Raw genomic sequence first — 23,313 nt, 5'->3', positions numbered from 1 at the left:
CCGGCCGGAGACAACAGCGGCACCCCACCACCCCATTGGAAGCTTGATTGTCAGCTGCAGGACATAATCATTGCGTCACAAGATAGAGAAACACTGACAGTACTGAGGGCAGAATGCAAACCGGAGACGAGGCTGGGATCAATGCGACGCTGCGCCTGAAATACAAGCAATCAATATCCCGTAATACCTGATTGAGGCTGAGATGTGTGACCTGTATGGAGATGCCCGGCGCATAGCGGTTGGGCTGGGTTTCGAGTTGGGTCGCAGCCAGGTAGGCGGCAGGCGCCCCGCCAAATGCGTGCCAACTATTCCCGTAGCTTCTAGAGGGAGCTTGCAGGTGCTAGAACAGCCCAGACGGGAGGTTGCATCATCGTAGCAACCAGTTATAGCGGGAATCGTCGCCCGACTCCTGGAAGCTACAAGCAGGCTCTCAGTCAGACCACCAGCTACCAGAACCGTCAGAAACCTTGGAATCCGGCCTGGCCGCATCAAATTCCCTCCTTCTCTCCTCGCTTCTAGGCTCCACTGCCCAAGGTGAATAAATCTATGGCCAAGTCGTCTGTTTGCTGCACTCTTCCCTCCGCAATACACCATACATTGATCAGACAAGAACTCACAAACGAGTCTACGTTTGCAGCCAAGAAAGCGGTTTCAGAAATACCCACGCCTACAAACAAACATCGCAAGAAGGCACAACAAGCGCACTTCTGCCCTACTGCATCCCACCCACACTACACGCATTGTACCTGATCCTACTTCTCACCCGACTATACATTTGTCACACAACCACACCCACATCCAGTCATGACGTCCCGTATGGAATTTACGGACCGGGGCAAGAAGGCCCTGGAGGATGCCATGTCGCTGGCCGAGCAGTATGCTCACTCCCAGCTGCTCCCAGTCCATCTCGCAGTCTCGCTACTGGACCCTCCGCCGGACCTGTCCAAAGACCAGCAGAACCCGGCACCTGGCCAAAACAACAGTCTATTCCGACAAGTCATCGAGAGAGCTCATGGCGACCCCCAGGCCTTTGACCGAGCCCTCAAGAAGATGCTGGTGCGCCTGCCCAGCCAAGACCCTCCGCCAGAGAATGTCTCGATGGCACCTACCTTCCACAGCGTCCTGCGCAAAGCCCAAGACCTGCAAAAGACACAGAAAGACACATATGTCGCAGTCGACCACCTAATCAGTGCTTTGTCGGAGGATTCCTCAATATCGACCGCCTTGAAGGAGTCCAGCGTACCAAAGCCCAAGTTGATCCAGGATGCGATCCAGCAAATACGAGGCACGAAGCGGGTGGACTCAAAGACTGCCGATACCGAGGAAGAGAACGAGAACCTTGCCAAGTTTACCATCGACATGACTGCCATGGCAAGGGAGGGCAAGATCGACCCGGTCATTGGCCGAGAAGAAGAGATCCGGCGTGTTGTTCGGATCTTGTCCAGACGAACTAAGAACAACCCTGTCCTGATCGGAGAACCCGGTGTCGGTAAGACTACTGTTGTGGAGGGCCTGTCCCAACGAATAGTCAATGCCGATGTGCCTGATAACCTTGCTGCTTGTAAGCTCCTGTCACTCGATGTCGGCGCCCTTGTTGCGGGCAGCAAGTACAGGGGAGAGTTTGAGGAGAGAATGAAGGGCGTCCTGAAGGAGATTTCGGAATCCAAGGAGATGATTGTCCTCTTCGTTGACGAGATCCATTTGCTCATGGGCGCTGGTTCGTCGGGTGAGGGCGGTATGGATGCGGCAAACTTACTGAAGCCCATGTTGGCTCGTGGTCAGCTGCACTGTATCGGCGCCACCACCCTTGCAGAGTACCGAAAATACATCGAGAAGGACGCTGCCTTTGAGCGACGATTCCAACAGGTCATCGTCAAGGAACCCTCGATTCCCGAGACCATTTCTATTCTCCGAGGTTTGAAGGAGAAGTACGAAGTCCACCATGGTGTTACTATTGCCGATAGCGCCATCGTAGCCTCAGCGAACCTGGCGGCGCGCTATCTCACATCCCGCCGCCTTCCCGATTCAGCCGTCGACTTGGTCGATGAAGCTGCCGCTGCCGTCAGAGTAGCGCGCGAATCGCAGCCTGAGGTCATCGATTCGCTGGAGCGTAAGTTGCGCCAGCTGAAGATCGAAATCCACGCCCTGGGCCGAGAAAAGGACGAGGCATCGAAAACACGGTTGGCTCAGGCCAAGCAGGATGCCGAAAATGTCGAAGAGGAGCTTCGACCTCTCAGAGAGAAGTACGAGAGTGAACGAAGGCGAGGCAAGGACATCCAGGAGGCCAAAGTCAAGCTGGACCAGCTCAAGGTCAAGGCCGAAGATGCGGCGAGAATGGGTGACCACGCTCGAGCTGCCGATCTTCAGTACTACGCGATTCCTGAACAGGAGTCCGTCATTAAGAGGCTGGAGAAGGAGAAAGCGGCCGCTGATGCTGCCCTCAACACCGACGCTGAACCTGGCAGCTCCATGATCACTGATGTTGTCGGCCCGGATCAAATCAACGAGATTGTCGCGCGATGGTCGGGTATCCCTGTTACTCGACTCAAGACATCGGAGAAGGAGAAGCTCATCAAGATGGAGAAGAACCTTGGCCACATCGTGGTCGGTCAGAAGGAAGCGGTTACTGCCGTCTCGAACGCAATCCGACTGCAGCGTTCCGGCCTCAGCAACCCCAACCAGCCCCCAGCTTCTTGTTCTGCGGTCCCTCTGGTACGGGTAAGACGCTTCTGACCAAGGCACTTGCCGAGTTTCTGTTTGATGACCCGAAGGCCATGATTCGATTCGACATGTCTGAATACCAGGAGCGGCACGCGCTCAGTAGGATGATCGGTGCCCCTCCCGGTTATGTCGGCCATGACTCTGGCGGTCAGCTCACAGAGGCTCTGCGCCGCAAGCCTTTCTCCATCCTGCTCTTTGACGAGGTGGAGAAGGCCGCGAAGGAGGTGCTTACCGTTCTCCTGCAGCTTATGGACGACGGTCGCATCACCGACGGACAGGGCCGTGTGATCGATGCCAAGAACTGCATCGTGGTAATGACATCGAACCTGGGTGCCGAATATCTAGCCCGTCCGGCTGGCAAGGATGGACGGATTGATGGAACTACGCGACAACTGGTGATGAACGCGCTGCAGGGCTACTTCTTGCCCGAGTTCCTGAACCGTATTAGCTCCATCGTGATTTTCAACCGTCTCACGCGCAAGGAGATTCGCAAGATTGTCGACCTCCGCATTAGTGAGATCCAGAAGCGCCTGGCGGACAATAACAGGAACGTGTTCATCGATGTTACGGATGAAGCAAAGGATTATCTCGGCAACGCGGGCTACTCACCAGCTTATGGTGCTAGACCGCTCGCCAGACTGATTGAGAAGGAAGTGCTCAACCGCATGGCAGTGCTCATCCTGCGTGGCAGTATCAAAGACGGCGAGACGGCGAGAGTTGTCTTGATTGGCAACAAACTGCAGGTCCTGGCCAATCACACAGACAGCGAGCTGAGCAGTGATGACGATATGCTCATCGACGAGGAGGATGCGATTGAAGATGTGGCACCGGAAGATATGGATGAAGATATCTATGATTAAGGGAGAGATGGGTTGGTTGATTGATGTACGGTGACGCGGCTTTTACGAATTACGAGAGGATTTGAGACAACCGGCGTTGGCGGATTCGGGTTTGACATGCAAAAAAAGAGCTACAGGCGTTCTTGACGGCCTTGGAGACGGCCTTGGAGAGTTAGTAATATCCATACATAGCTGCCAAAAGGGCAGGTTCGACAATTGATTGTATACAAACAATGCCAGTCTGCATTCTCCGGTGAACTTGATGGTATATCCTCTGCCTGCATTGTATGTTCGTAGCACGGGCACACGTGCTGAGGCTGGGACTGGGGGTGACATGATCAGCGGGACTCATTCCCGATGGTTGGGCAATTGAGATTGGCGAAGGAACGGTGTTAGGTAATTGGCACGATCCGGGATAAGCTTAAGGTAATCTCCAAAAGCACTGCCAGCACGACATCGTCTACATGATAGTAGCAAGTAGTATATTCGTTTTTCCCCCTAATGAATATCCATGACGTAGGAGGCACAAGCTTCGAATGTAGTAATAGAAAAAAATATGTACAACTGTCTAATACATTAATTGCTGATCACCAAGCCAATGATGCTCGCAAAGGAAACCAGAACGAAATCGAGCTGTCCCGAAAAGATTCCTACCTATGTTTTCTGTTCTTCGAAAGTTGTCAAGGACTACTCATACTACATATATCAAACAGTACAGGATGGCCAAACACGAGCGTTCGCTCTCGCAAGACAATGTGCTCAAACATCCTTCCACCAAGCGGGCCAAGGAGATTGACGGGCCGGACAACCCCTGGGACGAACTCCTGGAGCGCCTGGAGAAGGGAGGGGACGGGTCAGCCACCAAATCGCGGAACGTCCTGCACTGGTTCCGGAGTAAAGACCTCCGCGCCGAAGACAACCGCGCTCTGCACGCAGCGTCGCTCAAGGCCAAAGAAGGCAGCGGCACACTGCTGACCTGTTTCCTGTTCTCGCCCCAGGACATTGAGTGGCACGGGACCAGCACGGCCCGGACTAACTTCATGCTCGAGGGCCTGCGCGTTCTGCAGGCGCAGCTTGAGGGGCTGAACATTCCGCTCATCCCGCTCGTGGCCGAGGAGAGGAAGGACAAGGGGCCCACGATCTTGGAGACACTCAAAAAGCATGATGTCTCACATCTCTACGCCAACATCGAGCTCGAGGTGGACGAGCTGCGGCGGGACCTCGACTTGTTTGACAGGCTGGAGGAGGCAAAGGAGGACGTGGATGTGCAGTTCATCCTGCATCACGACCAGACGGTGATCCTGCCGCGGACGCTGAAGACTGGCGCTGGAGGTCCGATGAAAGTATTCACCCCTTACCACAAAGCATGGCTCGCCGAGGTCGCAGGCGACCCTTCGCTGATCGATACGTTGCCCCCGCCCCAGGCGAACGACAAGTCGGTCAAGTCGTCAAAATACAAGGACCTCTTCGGCCAATCGCTGCCCGAGGCGCCCGAGTCCAGACACTTCGCATCCGACGAGGAGCGAGACCGGATCCAGAAGCTGTGGCCCGCCGGCCACGCGGCGGGCATCCAGCGCCTTGGGGAGTTCTTTAACGAGAAGATCAGCACCTACGCGACCAACCGCTCCACCCCGGCGGCCGACAACTCCAGCCGGCTGTCGGCGTACTTCTCGTCGGGCATGGTCTCGGTGCGGGAGGTGCTGAGGGCCGGGCAGAAGAAGCCGAACGGCGGCAGCGCCGACTTCTCGCAGTCCGGCTGCGACGCGGGGCTCGCGTCGTGGGTGCGCGAGCTCGTGTTCCGCGAGTTCTACCGGCACATGATGACGGTGACGCCGCACAACGGCCTGAACCTGCCGCAGAACCTGAAGTACGACTTCATCGAGTGGGAGGACGACGAGGACGGGTGGCGCAAGTGGTGCGAGGGCCGGACGGGCGTGCCCTTTGTCGACGCGGGCATGCGGCAGCTCAACAGCGAGGCCTACATGCACAACCGGCTGCGCATGAACACGGCCAGCTACCTGCGCACGAACCTGCTGCTCGACTACCGCCGGGGCGAGCGGTACTTTGCCGAGCACCTCGTCGACTGGGACCTCTGCAACAACACGCAGGGGTGGGAGCCCAGCTACACCGTCTTCAACCCCGTCGTCCAGGCCGAGAAGTGCGACCCCGAGGGCGACTACATCCGCCGCTACGTGCCCGAGCTCCGTGGCGTCGAGGGCAAGGCCGTGTTCGACCCCTACCATCGGCTAAGCGAGGAAGAGTTCGAGAAGCTGGGCTACCCCAAGCCCCACGTCGACTTTCAGGAGAGCAAGGCGAGGTGCATCGAGCGGTATAAGCAGGACATGGCGGATGCTGAACCTTAAGGAGAATCAAGGGTTATCTGTATATATATATATATATATATATAAGAGAGGAAAAACGGGTGATTTGTTTATACGGTCGCAAATCTAATGTCGAATGTTCTAGCTTGAGAACGGCAATTGAGTCAACCTAATTGGCAATACCCTGGTGCATTTGTTTTATATCTTGGGGAATGCACGGAATATCCGGCATTCGCATATAGTGAGTACCTGATCCGTGTACAACCCTGTGATGTCACCATGTCGAATGGTGTCGAACGGTTGGAGTTGTAAGTTACTTCCCCGCCCGCTTGGCTCGTATACTCCAACAACCGGTCATCGATCATGTGCCTTCCATTCATACCCGATGTACTTACACCAGAAATAAAGACGAAAGAAGTGACGATTCAGTCACAACCCAAACTATCCCACCTCATCTAAGAACATGCAAGGTTGTTGAGAAAGCATGGCGTCCCAAGCTGCACCGCTGCAACGCTTCAAGGCGGCCATGGGGAGGGTCTATGGCAGTTTCGAGAGCTTCGCGAACTGGCGTGTCCCGCCTCTGCCCGGTAACGCAGGCCACCGCGGTCGATACCTGTGGGCGGACGCGTTCGGGGTAGTCAACTTTGTGACCCTGCGCTACGCGACGGGCGAAGAGCGGTATCTGGACGCGGCCAAGCGACTGGTGCAAACCGTCCACGATACACTGGGAAGGACGCGGGACGGGTCTTCGAGGCTGCCGGGCGCGTCGGACGCCGAACCTCTGAAGGGGGTCTCCGTATCGGCAAAGTCGACGAGGCTGGCCCCGACGGAGACGGGCAATACCACCACTACTTGACTCTGTGGATGTACGCCCTGAGTTGTCTGGCAGTAGCGTCAGAGGAAGTTCGGTATAACGATCTAGCCATCCAGCTGGCACAGGCCATACACCCGCGCTTCATTGCAGAAAGAAATGGCATTGGGGGCTGTCGATGGTCTGGAAGATCTCGACCGACATGAGCCGTCCCCTTTCCCGTTCCAAGGGCCACCTGGATGATGTAACGGGGTACGTGGTCTTCGAACATTTGGATAGCGTGGCCCGTCGGTTCGGACAGGGAGACGATCAACCACTTCTGGCGGAGAAAAACCAGTACTGGAACATGATGACGCGGTCCCGGCCTCTCCAGTCTTCGACTGACATGTTGGACTTGGGTATGAGTCTCTGGGTAGCCCAGTTCCGCAGCAGGCGGGGCGATGAGCCGCTGCGAGAACTGGGCACGCATGGGATAAATACCGCCCGGGAGATCTTAGTAGAGCGGAAAGGGCCGTATTCTATCCTAACGAAGAGCGCCGGTAGACGACTGGCGTTCCGCGAGCTGGGGGCCTGCCTGGGTATCAAGTGTTACAGTAACGATGCAGATCTGGTGAACAGTGCCGATCTGCTCGTCGAGTTTTGGGGAAGCCATACCGAAGAGTCGACGCCAGATGACCTGATGGCAATTACACAGGTCATGTTGGCAGCAGCTCTCATACCCGGAGGTGAGATCGTCGACCCTATTATAGCGTTGCCACATAAAAATCGTCGAGAATGTGTGCTCAGACTGACCATGCCCCAGCTTTCGATCCGTCCTACCCTGCTGGGCGACGATTGGAAGATCTTGAGGATATTCCATGACTCTCGGCCGAGGGAGATGTCCGTTATACACGCAATTGAGTTTGAAGTTGGTTACGCGAGGCAGCATTCATTATGGGGTAACAATGGCATTGTTGAGGTCTTGACGGAGTCTTGAGGCGCCGAGGATGGCGGTTCGAAACGCAAGCCACATTGTACGAGTCAGCAGCAGCATACAGCATCATGTCCGAGAACTCGATGACCTGGACGGCGAACTTCCTCCGCGGTACCAAAAAAGCAATAGCTGACCTGTCATCGGAGAGAGCACCATGTACTCAAGACGTGAGTTAGCATCGATTCACAGACACTATGACCGCCATCTAGCTGGCCTAGGCTGGGCTGGGCTGGACTTGGCATGACATGGACTACAAGACATTGAAACGAGCGGACTTTGCCGCCGGGGGATGACGGCTTCAGCAGATAGGGCCCGAACTCTATCGGGAGCCCGTGGTATGGCCGACCCGTCATTGCGACAAGCTGCAGTATGAGCAAGAGGAGGGCCGAGGGAAAAATTCTTCCTTGACGATGCTCGTTCATTCAGGGTTCACGAACAAACGATTGCCGTGCGTGGTTTGTTTTATCAAGGAACAAATGGGTCATTGTCCGGCATGCCACGTTGAAGCTGCTCGAAAGGGGGGAACTCGTCTGCATTCGATATCAGAAGTCACTTTTCTTCGTTGCTGTCAGGCGGCACCGAAAAAGGAAATACGACCTGTCAATAGATAAGGAACAAGTTGTATCCCGAATGACCAACAAATAGACAAAAGGGAATACGATATGTCAAAAAGAGGAAATGAAGAGAAACAGAGAGACCCAGCGAATCCACTGCTCTTGCAGCTGGGAAGTAGGTACATAAGGTAAGCTTTGGAGCCATCTCGCCATCTGGCCTGGTAGGTGAGGTGATAGGATAGCGTAGGTGTACTACAAGTAGGTGTCTCTTCCGTATCGACGGGGCAAATCATCCAGTCATCAATAGCCAGGATGTTGCGCGTCAGCCAGTCAGCAGTCTATATGCACTAGAGGGGGCGGGCTAGGTGAGACTGCCGGGGTTGTAGACAACGTGATAGGATATGCAAGATCGGATTTCGATTGCCAGGAACAGAGCAGAACAGGCCCAGGCCGCCCAGGCACAGGCTGACAGGGACTGTTGGCGCAAGACAGGCCCAGGCACAGGCAGGTTGGGCAGGGGCGAGGCGGCAACCCCACCTACCAAAAAGCCCCAAGCCACCGAACCCCGCCGGGCCCAAGATCTCGACTCCATCTCGACTCCATCTTTTCCTCCGAGGCCTACTTTATCAACCGCCCTGAAGAAGAGAACAAAGATTCGTACCGTCCCCGGGTGGGACCCTCTTCGCCGAGTCGCTTTGCTTCTTTCGCAGCACTCTCCCCAACGGCCTTCTAGTTTGTGGAATCCCCTGCTCTCCATCTTGACTTGTTCCCTCAACCGCTGGCACAGGCTGCCAATCTGGCCGGAGGCCTATTAGATGCCGGCAATACCAACGAGGGATATGGAGCCAAACCCACTGGTGATAGTCCTGTCGACCTACATACCATCCCCTGCCTCGTCTGTCAACCTGTTCAACGCTGTCAACCAATCATGTCTTTGCAACCTTGCGTGAATATGCGATCGGAGTGCTCCTGTGGATGTGACGCTGCACTGTCTGTATACCCCCCCTGCTACCCAGCCGTGTGGGTTTGCAGTTTGTTTTCCTCCCAACTGACGCTCCTCCTTCGTACTCTCCCCTAGCTTCGTGATGCTCTGGGGTCTATCTACTGATTGAGCCATATGGCTGCGGGTGGCGTCCTTGTCAACCTCGACTGGGCCGGGGCCGTCTCTGCTTAGAGCTTATGCGCCAACGCCCATTGGCCGACTCGGTTCAGGAAAGTCGTGGTGATGGCGCTGTCGATCCCATGGTATTGGAGCGTGTTGGGAAGAAGAGCCGAAGCTAGCAGCCGTGCAATGTACTATCCATCGCTTGCCATATGTGTGGTAAGCCACTGATATCTTACGAATGCATCGCGCCTGGTTTACCCCAGAGGACGCTCTTTCCTCCCCCTTTCCTTCAAGGTTCCATGCCTCGGTGGGCCACCCACCTACCTCCTACGGACGCCTATACCTGGGTAGCATGTATATCACAAACGCACCCTCCCGCCGTATCCTCTTCGCCTTGCCGTGCTGGAGCCCTGTGGACCCTATGCGACTCGACCTTGCCTGCCACCCCAACACCCTGGCCTTCGGGCACATTGCATCGCCTCACGTCCAAGTAGAAAGGAAACGGTCTCCCTCCTCCTCGTGCCCGTTTCATGGCTCCTCGAAGTGCAACGTCACTTACACGCTAGCAAGTCGAAGCTATCATGGCGCCCGAAGACCGAAGTACTGAATTGTTTGCCTCGACGATATTCGGTCTGACCATCGCCACCGTCACCGTGGCTCTTCGCTGCTATGTCCGCATATTCATGTTGAAGATCTTCTCCTGGGAGGATTATCTGGCAGTCATTACCACGGTGCGTGCGAACCCCCAACCTACCTACCTCAGGTGCCTACCTACCTACACAAGGCCCTTGCTCGCTGGGACGACGGCAAGCTGACCAATCCAGATTTTATTCGGAGGCTACGGCGCCTGCGTCTTCCTGGCTATACAGTACGGCGCCGGCAAGCATCTTCAAAACGTTCCGGTCGAGGACTTGCCAGATGCTTTGATGGTACGTCCAATACATCCATGGATCTGCGCCCAAGAGATCTCCGGACTGACTGAATGAACAGATGCGTTGGCTCGGCGAATGGATCTATGTCCCAACGTCCATCTTCGTTAAGGTTACAGTTTCGATTCTGCTTCTGCGTATATGCTCCAAACCTTGGCATAAAACTGTCATCTATGTTACTATATCCGTGGTCGTTGTTTGGAACACGATATACGCCTTCCTGGCGGCCTTTCAGTGTGTCCCGGTGCAACACTTTTGGCAACGAATCAGTGACCCAGATGGAGGCCAATGTCTGAGCGAGGAGATCATCACGGGGACAACTTACGCAGCTGCCGGTATCAACTGTTTGGCCGATTGGATATTGGGGTTGCTTCCCATCGCTCTGGTATGGAACCTGGAGCTAAACCGACGGACCAAAGCCTCCATTGCTGGCATCCTCGCGCTTGGCATCATGTAAGTCCAGCAGATCCAACTCCGCCAAGACCCGCTCTGTCCTTGTCGAGGCATATGCTAACCGTCCCGCCGCTACAGCGCCTCGGTAGCGACCTGTGTCCGCATCCCCTTTGTTTGGCAACTCACCCATGACAGCGACTTCCTGTACGTCTTTGTCGATTTCACCATTTGGAGCACCATCGAACTCGCCATGGGCCTCGCGGCATCCTCCATTGCCACGCTTCGGCCACTCTTCAAGAAAGTCCTTGGGGCTCATCAGGTGGCACTTCCCGTAAGAGCCCGGGGCGGAACCGGTTCTCCGGAGCAACGCCCAATCGCTCCTCGAACCGGTTCTCCGGGATCAAGGGCTTGGTCATCCACCGTCGCGACGAGATCTCGATGGGGACGCCCATGCCCATCACGCCGACCACGGCGGCATATACTACGCGCAGGGACTCGGTGTCGTCGGCCATTGTCGACGTGGAGAGATATGCTATCGCGCCCTGGGAAAGGAGCTGCACGAACGAGGAATGGAAGATACGATCAGGCGGAAGCCCCGTCTCGGTCCGAGGAGCGTTATGAACATCTTGGCGGGGTTACTGGTGACGAGATTGCGATTCATTCGGGGCTGCCCTGGGCCAATCTTGAGGGGTTTTGTGCAAATGTAAATAACCTCGATGAACACTTGATTCCTAACCAACTCAAAACCGCCTTCCACGATTTCTTCTCTCCCTACAGCTGTTTCGTCGACACGCATCGTAAAATAAGCTGCTAATTTTGTTTATATTTTTCCTACAAACTATACCGATCTTGTTTCCCTTTCGATACAAGCCGTATATACATATACCATGAATGAGACCAAAGAGCTATCGTGATGGTTCAAGTTCCCTCCTGAAGTTAGAAATACAATATTAAGTGCACAAGACGATATCTGCGCATACGTGTGATGATCTATCCTCTTCGAAAACCTGTATCCTGGCACTGCTGAATCCATTCCCTTTCTTATAGTATCGGGGGCTGCTGGACCCACGGACTCGGAATTCCTCTTATGGCCAACACACGGCGCCCCCCACGAGGCGCCTCTTTGGGGACAAGACCCCTTTGCGTTTCCATCCTGCGCACCAGTAAGCGTGTCCATGCCGAGGTGGCCAGTATCATGTACCGCAATGGCGGGGAGGCAAGCCGGCTGGCCTGATTTTTAGGACGGACGGGCATGAACGGTGTATGCGAGCATCCACAGGGTGTCACTCGACGTGGAAAATCCAGTCCAGGATATTCGATGTGCAAGCATCACTGGCGGTCGAATCTATGTGCTGCGGATTAGGGAAAATTTGATGGCAGCGGACCTTGAAAGGAATGGCAGTAGTAAAGATGCACACACACGTAATTGGTTTGATATTCAGACCATGACTATCTATATACTCGTGATCTGTGCCAGGCGCTCACGGGATGCATGTTGGTGCCAATGTGCGTCACAAAGCAGAACTTTCCACGACCGACCCAGATCCCATCCTGACCCCTCGAAGGAATGGCACGCGGGCAAACCAGGTCTTACACCGGATACTTGGCGTGTGCGACTAGCAGGTCATGGGACGAGGGCCAGGATTGGTGTAGCTGGTAGGAACCGGCCAGTATAGCTGGAAGAGGATGCCGGCTAGAGATAGGCAGTACAATACAGTGTCAGAAGGTTGTCGACGTAGTACGTCAAGAGCAGAGGAAAGAAACTTACGGTCGGTTGCCTTGTATGCGCCCGGGAATGAGACGCCGGAGGGGGTCACCGTGCCGGTGCCGCCCGTGACGTGGAGTTGGGCACATCCGATGTAGAACTATGCGTTGCGTAGACGAGAGGCGTCAGCAAACACCTCGTTGGTTTGCCTGTGCACATCCTTCCTCGCCGCTCAGGGGAAAGAGGTTTCTTGATATGGCTAGTAAGCCAACGACATACCTGTGCTCCGCCCACCGACCCGGCGCTGTGCAGCGCAATATGCTCGACGCGCAGGAGGTAGTACCCGTCGGGCAGGCACTTGGGGATCTGGACGCTGACCTCCTTCTTGCCGGCCGAGGGCCAAGTGACCTGGCCGCCGGCGAAGCTGGGCCCGTCCTGGTAGATCTTGAACCAGACGTTGCCGGAGCCGTCAAAGCGACTCGGCCGTGGCGCCCGAGGGGGGCCTTGGCCATGTAGAACTGGAGGGGGCCCGGGTGGCCCAGGTCCGAGTCGACGCGGAAGCCGACCGTGTCGCCCGCCTTGACGGCCTTGGTGCCGGCCCCTGCGAGCCGGACCCGGCCGTGTAGCAGCGCATCTGGGCGTCGTTGACGTCCTGCACGGGGCCGTGCGAGTACTTGTTGGTCGTCTCGCGCACGAAGGACCAGTCGGCCTCGGTCTTGCCGTTGTAGATGAGGCCCGGGAAGGTGTCTGGTACAGTAAAACGAGATTAGAAGTTTCGCTGGGGATAAATATCCAAGCCAACCCGTCCAGTCCAGTTTCCCAGATCGTGAACTTCTTTTTCCCTCCTACTCTTCGTGGGCCGCCTTCGTGGTCATTCATTACACGATAACGTGCGCGAGCATCTCGTCAAGAGCGTTTAAAGGAGCACAGTGTCTTGAAGATGGATACGTACAGTGGGCGTTGGCCGCGGCGACGAGTAAGCCGAGAGCTGTGATGACCTTCATGTTGTCCAAGTGATGCGTCCACAGGCCAGTCTCTTAACGATATGCGGCAACGTTAACCTGATCGAACGATTTGAGATAAGTGATGGGTATAGTAATAAAAAACAATTTTCATGGGGTGAAGATCTTCACGCCCCGGACATCCTTATATGTACTTTTCTTTTACTCGAGAGTATGGTCTAGGCTAGATATCCCTGGTCGGCAACAGCCGCATCTACTCATGTGGGATAGGAGGGGACGCCCAAGTGGACGAAAATAGAAGAAAGTGTGTTGTTGGAAAATCCCCCCAATCAGAACCTCTATTTGATGCAAGTATGGCAACTTGGCGCCCTTCCTGGGAGGCTTGGCTCGGTAGTGGTTGCAGAACGCCGGAATCATGGCTTGGGGAACCCCAAATGAAAACTACACGTTTACGATGCTTGTTCACGGGGCAGTGTATACTCACTCTACCGCGCCATAACACCGGTGGAGAGTATTGCAGCGGTTTCTCCATGCAGGAGAGGTAGGATGCCTGTCTTGGCCAGGTGCCATCCCGCTTGGGAACGGAGCCAAGACCGAATAGCACGGAACGGGAAGGGATTGGAAAATGCACCTATCAGCACGAAACGCCCCATCCGAGAAGATATAATAGGGCATGGTGCATTTTCAGAATTGGGAGGGTCATTTGGCCTTGAAGCTTGGGAGTCTCGTTCAATCTTCTGGTGGGATTGTCTGATTATTATATAGTGTCATCCCTTCTCCTCTCGTGAAAAGCCAACTACTTTAGGCAATGGTGCAGTTGGGCAGACCGGCCTGGAACATATCCGACTGCTTGACGAACTGCGGCAAGTAGTCTTGCGTCGTGTAGTTGGAGCTGATGTAGTAGGTGACATCGCTGCTGCTATAGTCCGAGCCGAGGATGGCCAACACGTCCTTTTCGATGCTGCGACTCTTTGTTAGCGTTGCATGTCCTGCTTAGGAAGGGAGTAAACGGCCTAAAAATTATAGGACGGGTTGCTCACAAGTCGACAAACACCACATCGGCGGTTCCGGTGCAGCCTTCGGCCCCGAAGCCCGCCGCCCCCTGGAAGTAGTCAGGGATGCTATAGCTGGGGATTCGACTGTGCGTGGTATCGTCGCCGTCGGTCCCGAAATCGTCCGACGTGGTGTATCCGGGTACCAGGTCGGCTACCTGGCGCCTTGTGACGGCGCCAAAAGCGTGGTCGTGGCCGGGCTCGTCCCTGGCCATGATAGGCGCGACGATGGGGTCGACGCAGATGTCGCGCTCCACGCGCATGGATCCGACATTGCGCTTCTGGCTGGCGCCGGCCTTGTTCAGCTTGTCGAGGAGTGCAGCCGCCTTGCTGCAGGGCACTTCGGGGATGTAGAGCAGGGCGTCACGGAACGGCGATACGATGAAGAAGTCATCGTATGTGAAGGGACCTTTGTGCATATCGAACCGAATCCCGCCAGTGTTTGAGATGAGATAGCGCGGGATGTCCTTTCTCGTCTCGTTGATGACGACTTCGGCCAGTGCTTGCGACAGCAAGGGGAAGATGCTGTCGGGGCTATCAAACGGCGCGCATGTCATACAATAATCCTTGGGCGTGCAGCCATATACCTCGGCCAGGTTCAGCTGGCTGCGGTATTTCGTGATTTCGGCCGTGGTTGTCAGACCACTGTTGTAGTCGAATTCCTTGTCGTCTTGTTTGCCCACCGCATGGAACTCGAAGGTGCCACGATTCCAGTCCAGGTATCTCCGCGAGTACACGAACGGAGACGTAGAGTTGGCAGTGGCTTTGCGGGTAGGATTTGGCACGCCCCGAGGGTTGGGGGAGATGCCGGCCCAGGCACTGTTGGACTTGCTAAACCCGCTCATCGATACCCAGCCCAGAGTCTCACAGTACCGGCCTGTGAATATTGTCAGAACACACATCGGGAAAACCGAGGCAAAAGGACGGCAAACCTGACTCGAGAGCAGTGCTACTCTCATCCAGCACCGCAAAATCACGAATGTGAGTGTGCCCGCCAAAGACCTGGATAGGGGTACGTGGGTGAGCTTGGCGGATTGCGTCATGAATGATGCCGAAAGTGCCGCCCATCGACGACCTCACTGCGTTGTGACCGAGCAACAAGAACATGTCGACTGGCTCTGTGGAGTTGAGGGCCTGCTTGAACCAACCCTGGGTAACCATCTCCTTTGCTTTGGTGACCATGGTGACGTTTGTGTTTCCTGCCACCTTTAGCCTCCGGATACAGCGGCTGTGATATGAGGAGCACTAACCTGTGAAGTCGAAGAGGATGCCAAACGCCATGATCCGAAGGCCATGTTGCGTGGTGAAGTACTTGTACTGCTTGCCAATGTACTCGAATTTGTTGGTGCTGGGGTTGAGGATCTGCACGTTGGAAGTCAAGTATTTGTCACCCCTATTCGCACATTAGCATTGGCGTCCGTGATCCAACAATACCTATCAACCAATGGTTTCCAGCTGGGTTCATCGCTCACCATAGCTTGGCGATCCCATCGAAGGTCTGGTAGGCCACTTCGGCAAGGTATAGTTCATGGTTGCCGATGGTCAAGAGGTCGTAGGTGAGCCTCTCGAATATCTTCATGGAGATCTCGGCGTCCGGGGTGGTGGCGTCGGACAATCCGTTTCCGTCGTGGAGGTCGCCTGTCTAGAATTAGGTTTCGCTGGCTTCTTGCTTTTGCAAATTTGGCCAGGTTGACTAACCGGTATCGACTAAAAGCAAGTCGACGCCCATGTTACCGGCCTGGTGCTTCAGATGGTTCGTGAAGGAGACGACGTCGCCCCAGTCGGCGCCATAGTTTCCCCTCTTTCAGGTGGCCTTCCAGCCAACCGTGTGTATCGGTCTGTACCACTCGTCAGCATATCCTTCTCTTGTCCTTCCTCGCTCCAGGACCTTGGGGGCAGACCATACCGTGTGAAGAAAGTTCACTTGGCCCCATTCTAAAGCCCTGGTAGGGCCGTACGTCGCGTTGGGTGCGCCGGGCTGGATTCTCTTGACGTGGCGAACGTGCTCGACGTGGCTGGTCGGGCCGTAACAACCGCCACAAGCAAGACAGCTGGGAGCGCCGACCGCCAAGCCCAAGAGAAGACTGCCGAAGTGCCTCATACTGGTCTTACGGCGGTACGCTAGTAACACGGGTCACTTTGGTATTCACGAGGGAACCGGACGAACAAGAAGAACCGGATTGGAGGGGCCAAGCATTTGCCAGGAAAGTTTTTTATTTAAGGCAACGTAAAGAAAAGATCACCGCCCCCCTCTTCTCCCGTCCCAGCTGAGCGTCACTCCCGCCTTACCCTGTATCCTTGGTAAACACTGTATGTACACATTACGTCTAAACAGTGTTATATGCAGGCTGTTCCTGAAAGCAACCTCTCGAAGATAAGCAATGCAGCACGTGTTGGAGACGGGATTGGTCGGCGCTTTCCAGAAAGAGCAGGTCATTGCAACCCCGCAGAGGCCACTTCAGGGGGGGCCCTTGTTGGTGTTATCGCTATATCCGCTATAGCCGGAGGAACTTCATCTAACAACCTGAGGTTACCGACATATAACCTAACGCTCGTTTTGACAAGGCCTATGTCTTTGGTCCAGCGTCTCAACTTCTCCAACACTAAAAGTGCAGTTTCACATTCACGCGGAAAGAATACAGGAATGATGTCATTGTTCTCCTATTCGACAAGGAAGAAGGAGACTATGTAAGCTAGGAAAGAAAGTGTGAGTGCACATCATGTTTGTCCGAGAGGCAAATAAGGGTTATTGCGAAATGTACCCTCACCCCTATTATGGGGCAGACTGCACGAAGGTGTAAGGAAAAGGGAAAGAAAATGCAAGGCATGATTCTGATGTGTCCATATCGCCAAGTGACATGTTACGGTACGTCTACCCTTAGCCATCAACAGGCCAAGGGCCATCACTATTCCCGTGCTGGGAATATAGCAGTGAGATGTCCCACTGCTAATGTGATTGACGACCTTGTCACTTCGGCATGGAGACAGAGAAACGCCATAAAGGGAAATCAAATGAAACGCAACGCAAAGGAGGAGGGTTCATCATGTGTCGCCACCGAAGTATAACCATTCCAACCAATCTTTCCATCGTCCTCCGATTGCTCGCATGCCTTCTGTTGAGTCGAAGTTCAGGGATCCATATGTAGGCGTATGGAATGCCCCTGCTATACACGCATGTTAGTTGCTTCCGTCCAACACTCTTTGTTGTGTATGCATTTCACTTACAAATGACAAACGTCATGAATGAATGGTCGGTGGTTATCTTCGGGCCATGGTAATGACCAGAACCCTCCTCGGGGTATCTGTGGTTGTTAGCATGGCCTTGTCGTCGGGGCATAATGTCAATATTCACTCACCATGTACAGAAGAAGGAATAGGAAAATGTCGCAATGCCGAATAGAAATCGCCGAGGCAGATATCGCAGGAGTCACCGAGGTCTTGACGTCGGGACAAAATCAGGGAACCGAAACCAGAGGCTAGCGAGAACCAGAATATCGAGAGTGTCTGTTCACCTAGCGTCAGAAGTGCAGTTTCCTTTTGATTGTCAAATCACTTACCGAAGGACAAAGGCCTTTAGTCCTCAAGGCGGACTGCATAGAAGACCCCATTGGTGGTGACATACCAGCGAATCGGGATGTTGTCCAGAGTGTACCGGTTTCGCAGAATCCAGTTTCCATCAAGCTCACGACAGAAGTACATGCGAGACGGATCGTCGTCGGCAGGCTTGAAATCCTGGGGCTCCAAGGCACCCTGATCATGGCCGGACTGCAACGTCTCAGCCTGGGTCTCGGCGACAGTCTTGCCAACCCCCATGATATCAGGTAGAGCGCCAGGGGGATAAAACCAGGAACGCCAGGGGGCACCATTACCTATAAAGACTGGGCCCTGGCCGCTGACAGGAACAGCCATTCCCGGACCGCCAGCTGGCATGCCTCCAGGCATCATGGCAGGCTGGGCCAGAACGGGCTGGCCAGAAGGACCGGCCGCACCATGGGCGAAGAAGGGCGGACCTCCAGCACCGCCGATAGGCTGAACGGCATGACCTGCCTGGACAATGGTTGGCTGGGACGGGTAGCCCATGCCAGCGCCGACAGCGAAAGGGGCAGTGGAAACGCCAGGAGCGACCTATTCAATCAAGTATCAGGTTAGCATATGTTTGATCTTGAAATGGTGGGCATGAGCATGACCAAAGCGTTAGACACTGCGGCAACAAGAAAATAACCTGCAGTCATCAGATGAACAAATGAGAAGCAGGTGCGAGGTGCGTGAGAAGCAGATGGGGCTGATATGAGATGGCGAGAATGTGGGGGATGGAAGGAATCGAGTGAGCCACCGACACCAGCTCATTCGATCCCAACTTTTCATGTAACAATGTGTGGTGATGCAAGGGTGAATGCGACGATTTGAGGATGAGCAATGACTTGCATGAACCGGAACAAAGTGGTTGTGTGGATAGCCAGCAACCTGGTGCACAACCTGGGGCATGGCACCCATCTGGACATGGCAAGCACAGGTGGCAGAGTGATTGAAACCAGGCATGGCAGTACCGACCGTGACGACGCGATGACTGTTGTCGGAGCGCGGGTGGTAAACATGGGGAATTGGACCGTAGGTGGTGTCAGGGACAGGAGGCTGGAAATGCTGACCCGTGTTGGGCATGCTACCAGTACCATAGTCGGCGGCCATGTTGGCGATGATGAATGAAGAAGGGTTTCTTACAAAGGGTGAGAGATAACGAGTGTTGGTGAAGAAAGGCAGACCACTGACGCCGAAGTTGTTGTTGTGGTGGTGCAGGTTGTGGTTCTGGAGGAAGGTTGCGTTGGAGAAGGAAGGATCGCCGATGTTGGGGAGGCCTGGGAGCTTATTATAAGAAAAGGGAAAAGCCAAAGTGGGGCCATAGTGAGGGTGAATACAATTATGGCGTCCTGGAATCTGGTGAATGCTTGCCTGCTGTCCGAATGAGGGGTTGATGCCGTTGACCCGGAGGCCCTCGGGAGTGTTGGTCACCCGGTGGTTGAAACCCGGACCGGCGCTCTGGAGGCCGGAGCTGCTGCTCTCTCCGGGCTGCTGCTGGGCCGACTGGGCCGGCCATTGTCCGGCCTGCTGGCTCTCTCGGGGCTTCGGGGCCGGCTGGCGTACCGGGATCTCATCCTCGACCGTGGCCTTCATCGCCTTCTTCTCGGAGGGTTGCGATCCGGCACCCATTGCAAACGAACAAGATTGTTGAATTTGGGGGGATGAGATTTGGTGTCGAGAAGATTATGGTGTTTTCGTCTGGAGATCGTCTGCGATCAGGAACAAGGAAAGGAACGAGGACGAGACCCGACAAATTTGTTGGATGTGCAAGGTAAGATGTAGAGGCAAGGGGCAGGTGAGGGAGAGGATCAAAATACAGAAGGGGGCCCACTGTGCTTCCACTGGGTTCTTCAGCTGCAACAACGCGATAGGAAGCAATATTGGTCTGTTGGGCCCTTTGAGATGACATATCCCACTGTTACCTGCCGCCTTCTGGGGGTCATCTACGAGGCATCCACAAGCGAGTCACACACGTCTTCGCTCCACAAGCTGCATCTGCCCACGGCCTGGGCTTATGTATGATGAGGTGAAGTTGAGAAAACTTCATATAACTTACACGATGGCCAAAGGTAGGCACCCATTCCCGCTTGTCAGCATCCCACACATATTGAAAGAGTCTCTGCCGCCGGGCTGGAGGATCGTCCTCGAGAGTGATGTCCTTGACGGGCCAGCAGGGAAGACACATCGTAACCGAGTGACTTGAGGTTTCTTTTTTTTTTTATAGCTTTTCTTCTTTCTCGTCGTCGAGTTTGGTGCCGTCAGGATTGCGATTCTTGTCAACGATAATTGGTGAAGTTGAGGTTGAGAAATGCCAAGTAGCGATATGTTGGTTGTGGATTTTAGTAGGTCAAGGAAGCAACAATCAAGGTCGCAGTTGCCATGCGGTGGAACACAAGATATATTGATAGGTATGTACCTAAGCAGTGCACTTAAGGCAACAATCTCCTCGATTCAGTGATCTACCAACTTATAAGGCAAGGCAATCTGCTGAATGCAAACCATCGTCGTCAAGCCAACCCCATCCATTGCGATTAAGAGCCGTTGTTTCCATCCTTCTACGACCAAGTAGGCGTAGGAAACTTATCCTCATGGTTTCCGACAGTCAACTCGTATTCGGCAAGAAGACGAATCTATTGAAGCCATCGGTCAGCAAGCCGAGGAAGGCATCACATCCATCGCAAATAATCAGTACAACCAACCTTCTCTGTGCGGCCCAGCCCAGCCAGTAGTTCCAAGTCCCAGAGCCCGCAAATGCTCAACTCCTCGATACCTTCGTCCAAGAGGATATCGAGTGCCACGACAAGCTCAGTATCCTGTTGAATCGTGTTGCTAAAGCTGTGACGGGTGTCTTCAAGTTGTTGTTTTGTCAAGGAGTCAAGGGCCTCATCGTTCTGGAGCTCATCGTACAGGGTCACTCGTAGATACCAGTCGGGGTTGTTGGTGGAAATAAACATAACCTTAGGGTCTTGACTTGATTGCTGTCCAATGTGATCGAATGAGAATGCCGCCAATGGTGAGTCCTTGGTGTACGTCGCATTTGCCAACCAGCATCGAATGCGGTAGTCGATGAGATCTCTCTTCAGCTGGGAAGCTGTAAGCGATGCCATGGTGTTCGTTCAGCGATATTGTGAAAAGGTGAAACTGTTACTTCGGCACACTGCGAAAAACAAACGATTCAGGCCATATATAGTCCGGTAACTACCTGCCTGGAACTTGCTAGAAACAAACCCGCTGCTTGCTTGATGAAGCACATACGGATTACCTGAGGCAGGGTAACCGAGCAACCACCCACCTTGATTCCATCTTCAGGCAATGGCTATGCCGTTGCTAGCTATTTCTTGTTCCTGCTATATGTACTTGCCCCGTTGATACCTACTTCCTCAAGTATCCCCTTGTCGCTAGTAACACTGTGCCGACTCATGTTGCCAAATACTGAGGTCACATTGATAGGAGCACATTTTGGGGGCCTATTCTAGCAGGTAGTAGGTGCTACGTACTTCGCAGATTGTTATTTAAGTACACGGCTATTCTACCGGTAGTTCTTGCGTTAAGAATACCTACTCAGGCGTGCTTTCTACGCGAAGCCAGTGGACGAACTGTAAGCACGACCAGGGGTGCAACAGGGTCATCAGAAAGCAGAATCGGTTCAAATCGTAGTAAAATCGATTGCCATCCATCCACCCCGTATGCTGACTAGAACGCCTACCACTCCGCAACCCACTGCCGTGGATTGTAATCTATGCGTTTTGCCCATCTAATATACAACAACGTTCAGCCAGAGGGGAGAAATACTTAATCCATCGCTATGCGACCAACATGAAATGACACCGAGGAGGATGATCCTATACCATCGATGTCGTGCTGATTATATCGTAGGGGCAGGTCTTGGTGTACCAGCCCTTGTATCGTACATACATTATTTTAGCATTCGGGACGCCGCAGAAAATGCGGCAGATCCTAGTCTAGAAGCAGCCAATGCTAAGGATGAACCTATAGATGGCGTTCGTGCTGTTCGTCGACTCCAGCAAAGAAAACTCGTGTTGCCACCTAGGAAAGCGTTAGAATTGAGAGGGTATAGGTCTTTTGAAAGGGGGAGGACTCACAGCCCAGGCGCCAGCTACGGAACCGACGACTGCGCCCGAAATCATCATGGGTCGCAGTCCTTTTGTGCTCTTGAAGAGCATACCACTCAATGCGCCAGCTGCCACAGTGTTTGCGGAGTCGTGTTTGCCCCGGAAGTAGCCAATGCCGGAGTTGAAGCAGTTGTATGTGATGGCGACGACACCAGCCGAGTTACCCAAGAAGGGACCCCGGCGCGTGACGGCGTTGAGAACCGAGTTGAGGCGCAACTTGGGGGCTGGCCGGCTGATCGGCGCAGACCCTCCTGCAAGCCCCAAGCTCCTCCTAATGACAGTGCAGCCAGGTATGTGATACCGGTTCCGTAGCAGAGGTCGTCGCTAAAGCCGCGGGAGGGAATGGCCGTCTGGGCACCGGGCAGATCCGTCAAGGCCGAGTCCTCCAAGGTCAGGTACTCTAAGCTTTCCTTGTTAAGGCCGGCGAGGGGTGCAGTAGGGAGGGGTCGGCGAAGGCGGAGCTCTTCAGGAAGGAGTCGACGCCATCTGCTTCTGTCGGGTTGAAGGGCGGTGGCGTGAAGGTAGTTGTGGGCGCTGTGTCGGTGGATGTGGGTGAGGGTGGCTGCTGTTCGGACGAGGACTTGCGTCCGGTCAAGAGGTCCCAGATAGACATTGCGGGTGAGTAACAAAGAGAAAGGAGAAAGTACAGAATAGAGAATAGATTATGAGACTGCCAGTTAGGAGTTTGGTTGGTTGGGGTCGGCCAAGTGGGTTGTGGTTCAGGATCGTGTGATGACGATGATGTCGCATCTACTATCAGCCCGGGCACCGAGAGAGGTTTGAAGTAATTGCCCACTGACTGAACAAAAAAATTGCTAACCTTCCCTTACCTCGAGCGCCGACGCCGCGACTGGACAGACGCTTGGGTGGCTCGTGCGCTGCAGGGGGCCACCCACCACCACCGGTACGTACCTCAAGTGCTTGATTCAATGCCTCCAAAGTCCAAAGTGCCCCACTTGCCACTTTGGCAGCAGCCGATCTGATTTGATGGGCGCTTGCCCTCCAGGGCTCCAGGTCTGCCAAGACCGTTTATTGTGAGGGATACTACAAATAAATTTACTTTTATGTATACCCAATCCGAGTTTTCCTACGCCCTCACTTGAGTCGGGAACCATTGGAAATCGTGTATTCCCCTCTGCAACTGAGCGGAAACGGGCAGTCGGAATCTTGGCTCTGATTCATCCGCCCATTTGCTCAGACTACGGGGACGGACGTCTTTGGATCTACCTATCGTGCACA

At 54.4% G+C, this 23,313-nt stretch overlaps 10 protein-coding genes across 10 annotated transcripts; 4 read left to right on the top strand and 6 right to left on the bottom strand.

The window, feature by feature from the left end:
* Positions 1–804: 804 nt before the first annotated feature.
* PG997_004367 (uncharacterized protein) lies at positions 805–3,581 on the top strand (the record flags this gene model as incomplete). Its single annotated transcript, XM_066808682.1, has 2 exons — positions 805–2,608; positions 2,656–3,581. The coding sequence occupies 2 exons, from the start codon at positions 805–807 to the stop codon at positions 3,579–3,581; spliced, it is 2,730 nt and encodes a 909-aa protein (XP_066672300.1).
* A 698-nt stretch (positions 3,582–4,279) lies between these two features.
* On the top strand, positions 4,280–5,923 carry PG997_004366 (uncharacterized protein; the record flags this gene model as incomplete). The annotated part of the gene is made up of 1 exon (XM_066808681.1): positions 4,280–5,923. One exon carries the CDS (start codon positions 4,280–4,282, stop codon positions 5,921–5,923), a length of 1,644 nt encoding a protein of 547 aa, XP_066672299.1.
* A 442-nt stretch (positions 5,924–6,365) lies between these two features.
* On the top strand, positions 6,366–7,553 carry PG997_004365 (uncharacterized protein; the record flags this gene model as incomplete). Its single annotated transcript, XM_066808680.1, has 4 exons — positions 6,366–6,584; positions 6,635–6,747; positions 6,804–7,417; positions 7,495–7,553. The coding sequence occupies 4 exons, from the start codon at positions 6,366–6,368 to the stop codon at positions 7,551–7,553; spliced, it is 1,005 nt and encodes a 334-aa protein (XP_066672298.1).
* Positions 7,554–9,905: 2,352 nt separating this feature from the next.
* On the top strand, positions 9,906–11,267 carry PG997_004364 (uncharacterized protein; the record flags this gene model as incomplete). The annotated part of the gene is made up of 5 exons (XM_066808679.1): positions 9,906–10,055; positions 10,149–10,253; positions 10,315–10,706; positions 10,842–10,977; positions 11,052–11,267. 5 exons carry the CDS (start codon positions 9,906–9,908, stop codon positions 11,265–11,267), a joined length of 999 nt encoding a protein of 332 aa, XP_066672297.1.
* A 995-nt stretch (positions 11,268–12,262) lies between these two features.
* Positions 12,263–13,355, bottom strand: PG997_004363 (uncharacterized protein; the record flags this gene model as incomplete). The annotated part of the gene is made up of 6 exons (XM_066808678.1): positions 12,263–12,339; positions 12,415–12,511; positions 12,631–12,795; positions 12,831–12,938; positions 13,001–13,098; positions 13,304–13,355. 6 exons carry the CDS (start codon positions 13,353–13,355, stop codon positions 12,263–12,265), a joined length of 597 nt encoding a protein of 198 aa, XP_066672296.1.
* Positions 13,356–14,114: 759 nt separating this feature from the next.
* PG997_004362 (uncharacterized protein) lies at positions 14,115–16,466 on the bottom strand (the record flags this gene model as incomplete). Its single annotated transcript, XM_066808677.1, has 7 exons — positions 14,115–14,274; positions 14,354–15,242; positions 15,298–15,564; positions 15,616–15,758; positions 15,838–16,003; positions 16,064–16,164; positions 16,210–16,466. 7 exons carry the CDS (start codon positions 16,464–16,466, stop codon positions 14,115–14,117), a joined length of 1,983 nt encoding a protein of 660 aa, XP_066672295.1.
* Positions 16,467–17,938: 1,472 nt separating this feature from the next.
* PG997_004361 (uncharacterized protein) lies at positions 17,939–19,570 on the bottom strand (the record flags this gene model as incomplete). The annotated part of the gene is made up of 2 exons (XM_066808676.1): positions 17,939–18,490; positions 18,797–19,570. 2 exons carry the CDS (start codon positions 19,568–19,570, stop codon positions 17,939–17,941), a joined length of 1,326 nt encoding a protein of 441 aa, XP_066672294.1.
* A 314-nt stretch (positions 19,571–19,884) lies between these two features.
* Positions 19,885–20,126, bottom strand: PG997_004360 (uncharacterized protein; the record flags this gene model as incomplete). The annotated part of the gene is made up of 2 exons (XM_066808675.1): positions 19,885–19,947; positions 19,998–20,126. 2 exons carry the CDS (start codon positions 20,124–20,126, stop codon positions 19,885–19,887), a joined length of 192 nt encoding a protein of 63 aa, XP_066672293.1.
* A 481-nt stretch (positions 20,127–20,607) lies between these two features.
* Positions 20,608–21,048, bottom strand: PG997_004359 (uncharacterized protein; the record flags this gene model as incomplete). The annotated part of the gene is made up of 1 exon (XM_066808674.1): positions 20,608–21,048. The coding sequence occupies one exon, from the start codon at positions 21,046–21,048 to the stop codon at positions 20,608–20,610; it is 441 nt and encodes a 146-aa protein (XP_066672292.1).
* Positions 21,049–21,931: 883 nt separating this feature from the next.
* Positions 21,932–22,687, bottom strand: PG997_004358 (uncharacterized protein; the record flags this gene model as incomplete). The annotated part of the gene is made up of 4 exons (XM_066808673.1): positions 21,932–21,988; positions 22,045–22,298; positions 22,376–22,484; positions 22,556–22,687. 4 exons carry the CDS (start codon positions 22,685–22,687, stop codon positions 21,932–21,934), a joined length of 552 nt encoding a protein of 183 aa, XP_066672291.1.
* Positions 22,688–23,313: the final 626 nt, after the last annotated feature.

This window comes from Apiospora hydei, assembly GCF_038363865.1.
Source record: "Apiospora hydei strain CBS 114990 chromosome Unknown utg000004l_segment0_segment0, whole genome shotgun sequence".
NCBI classification, from domain to species: domain Eukaryota; kingdom Fungi; phylum Ascomycota; class Sordariomycetes; order Amphisphaeriales; family Apiosporaceae; genus Apiospora; species Apiospora hydei.
The sequence above is the reverse complement of the archived record's forward strand: the minus strand, read 5'-3'. Positions and strand labels throughout refer to the sequence as shown.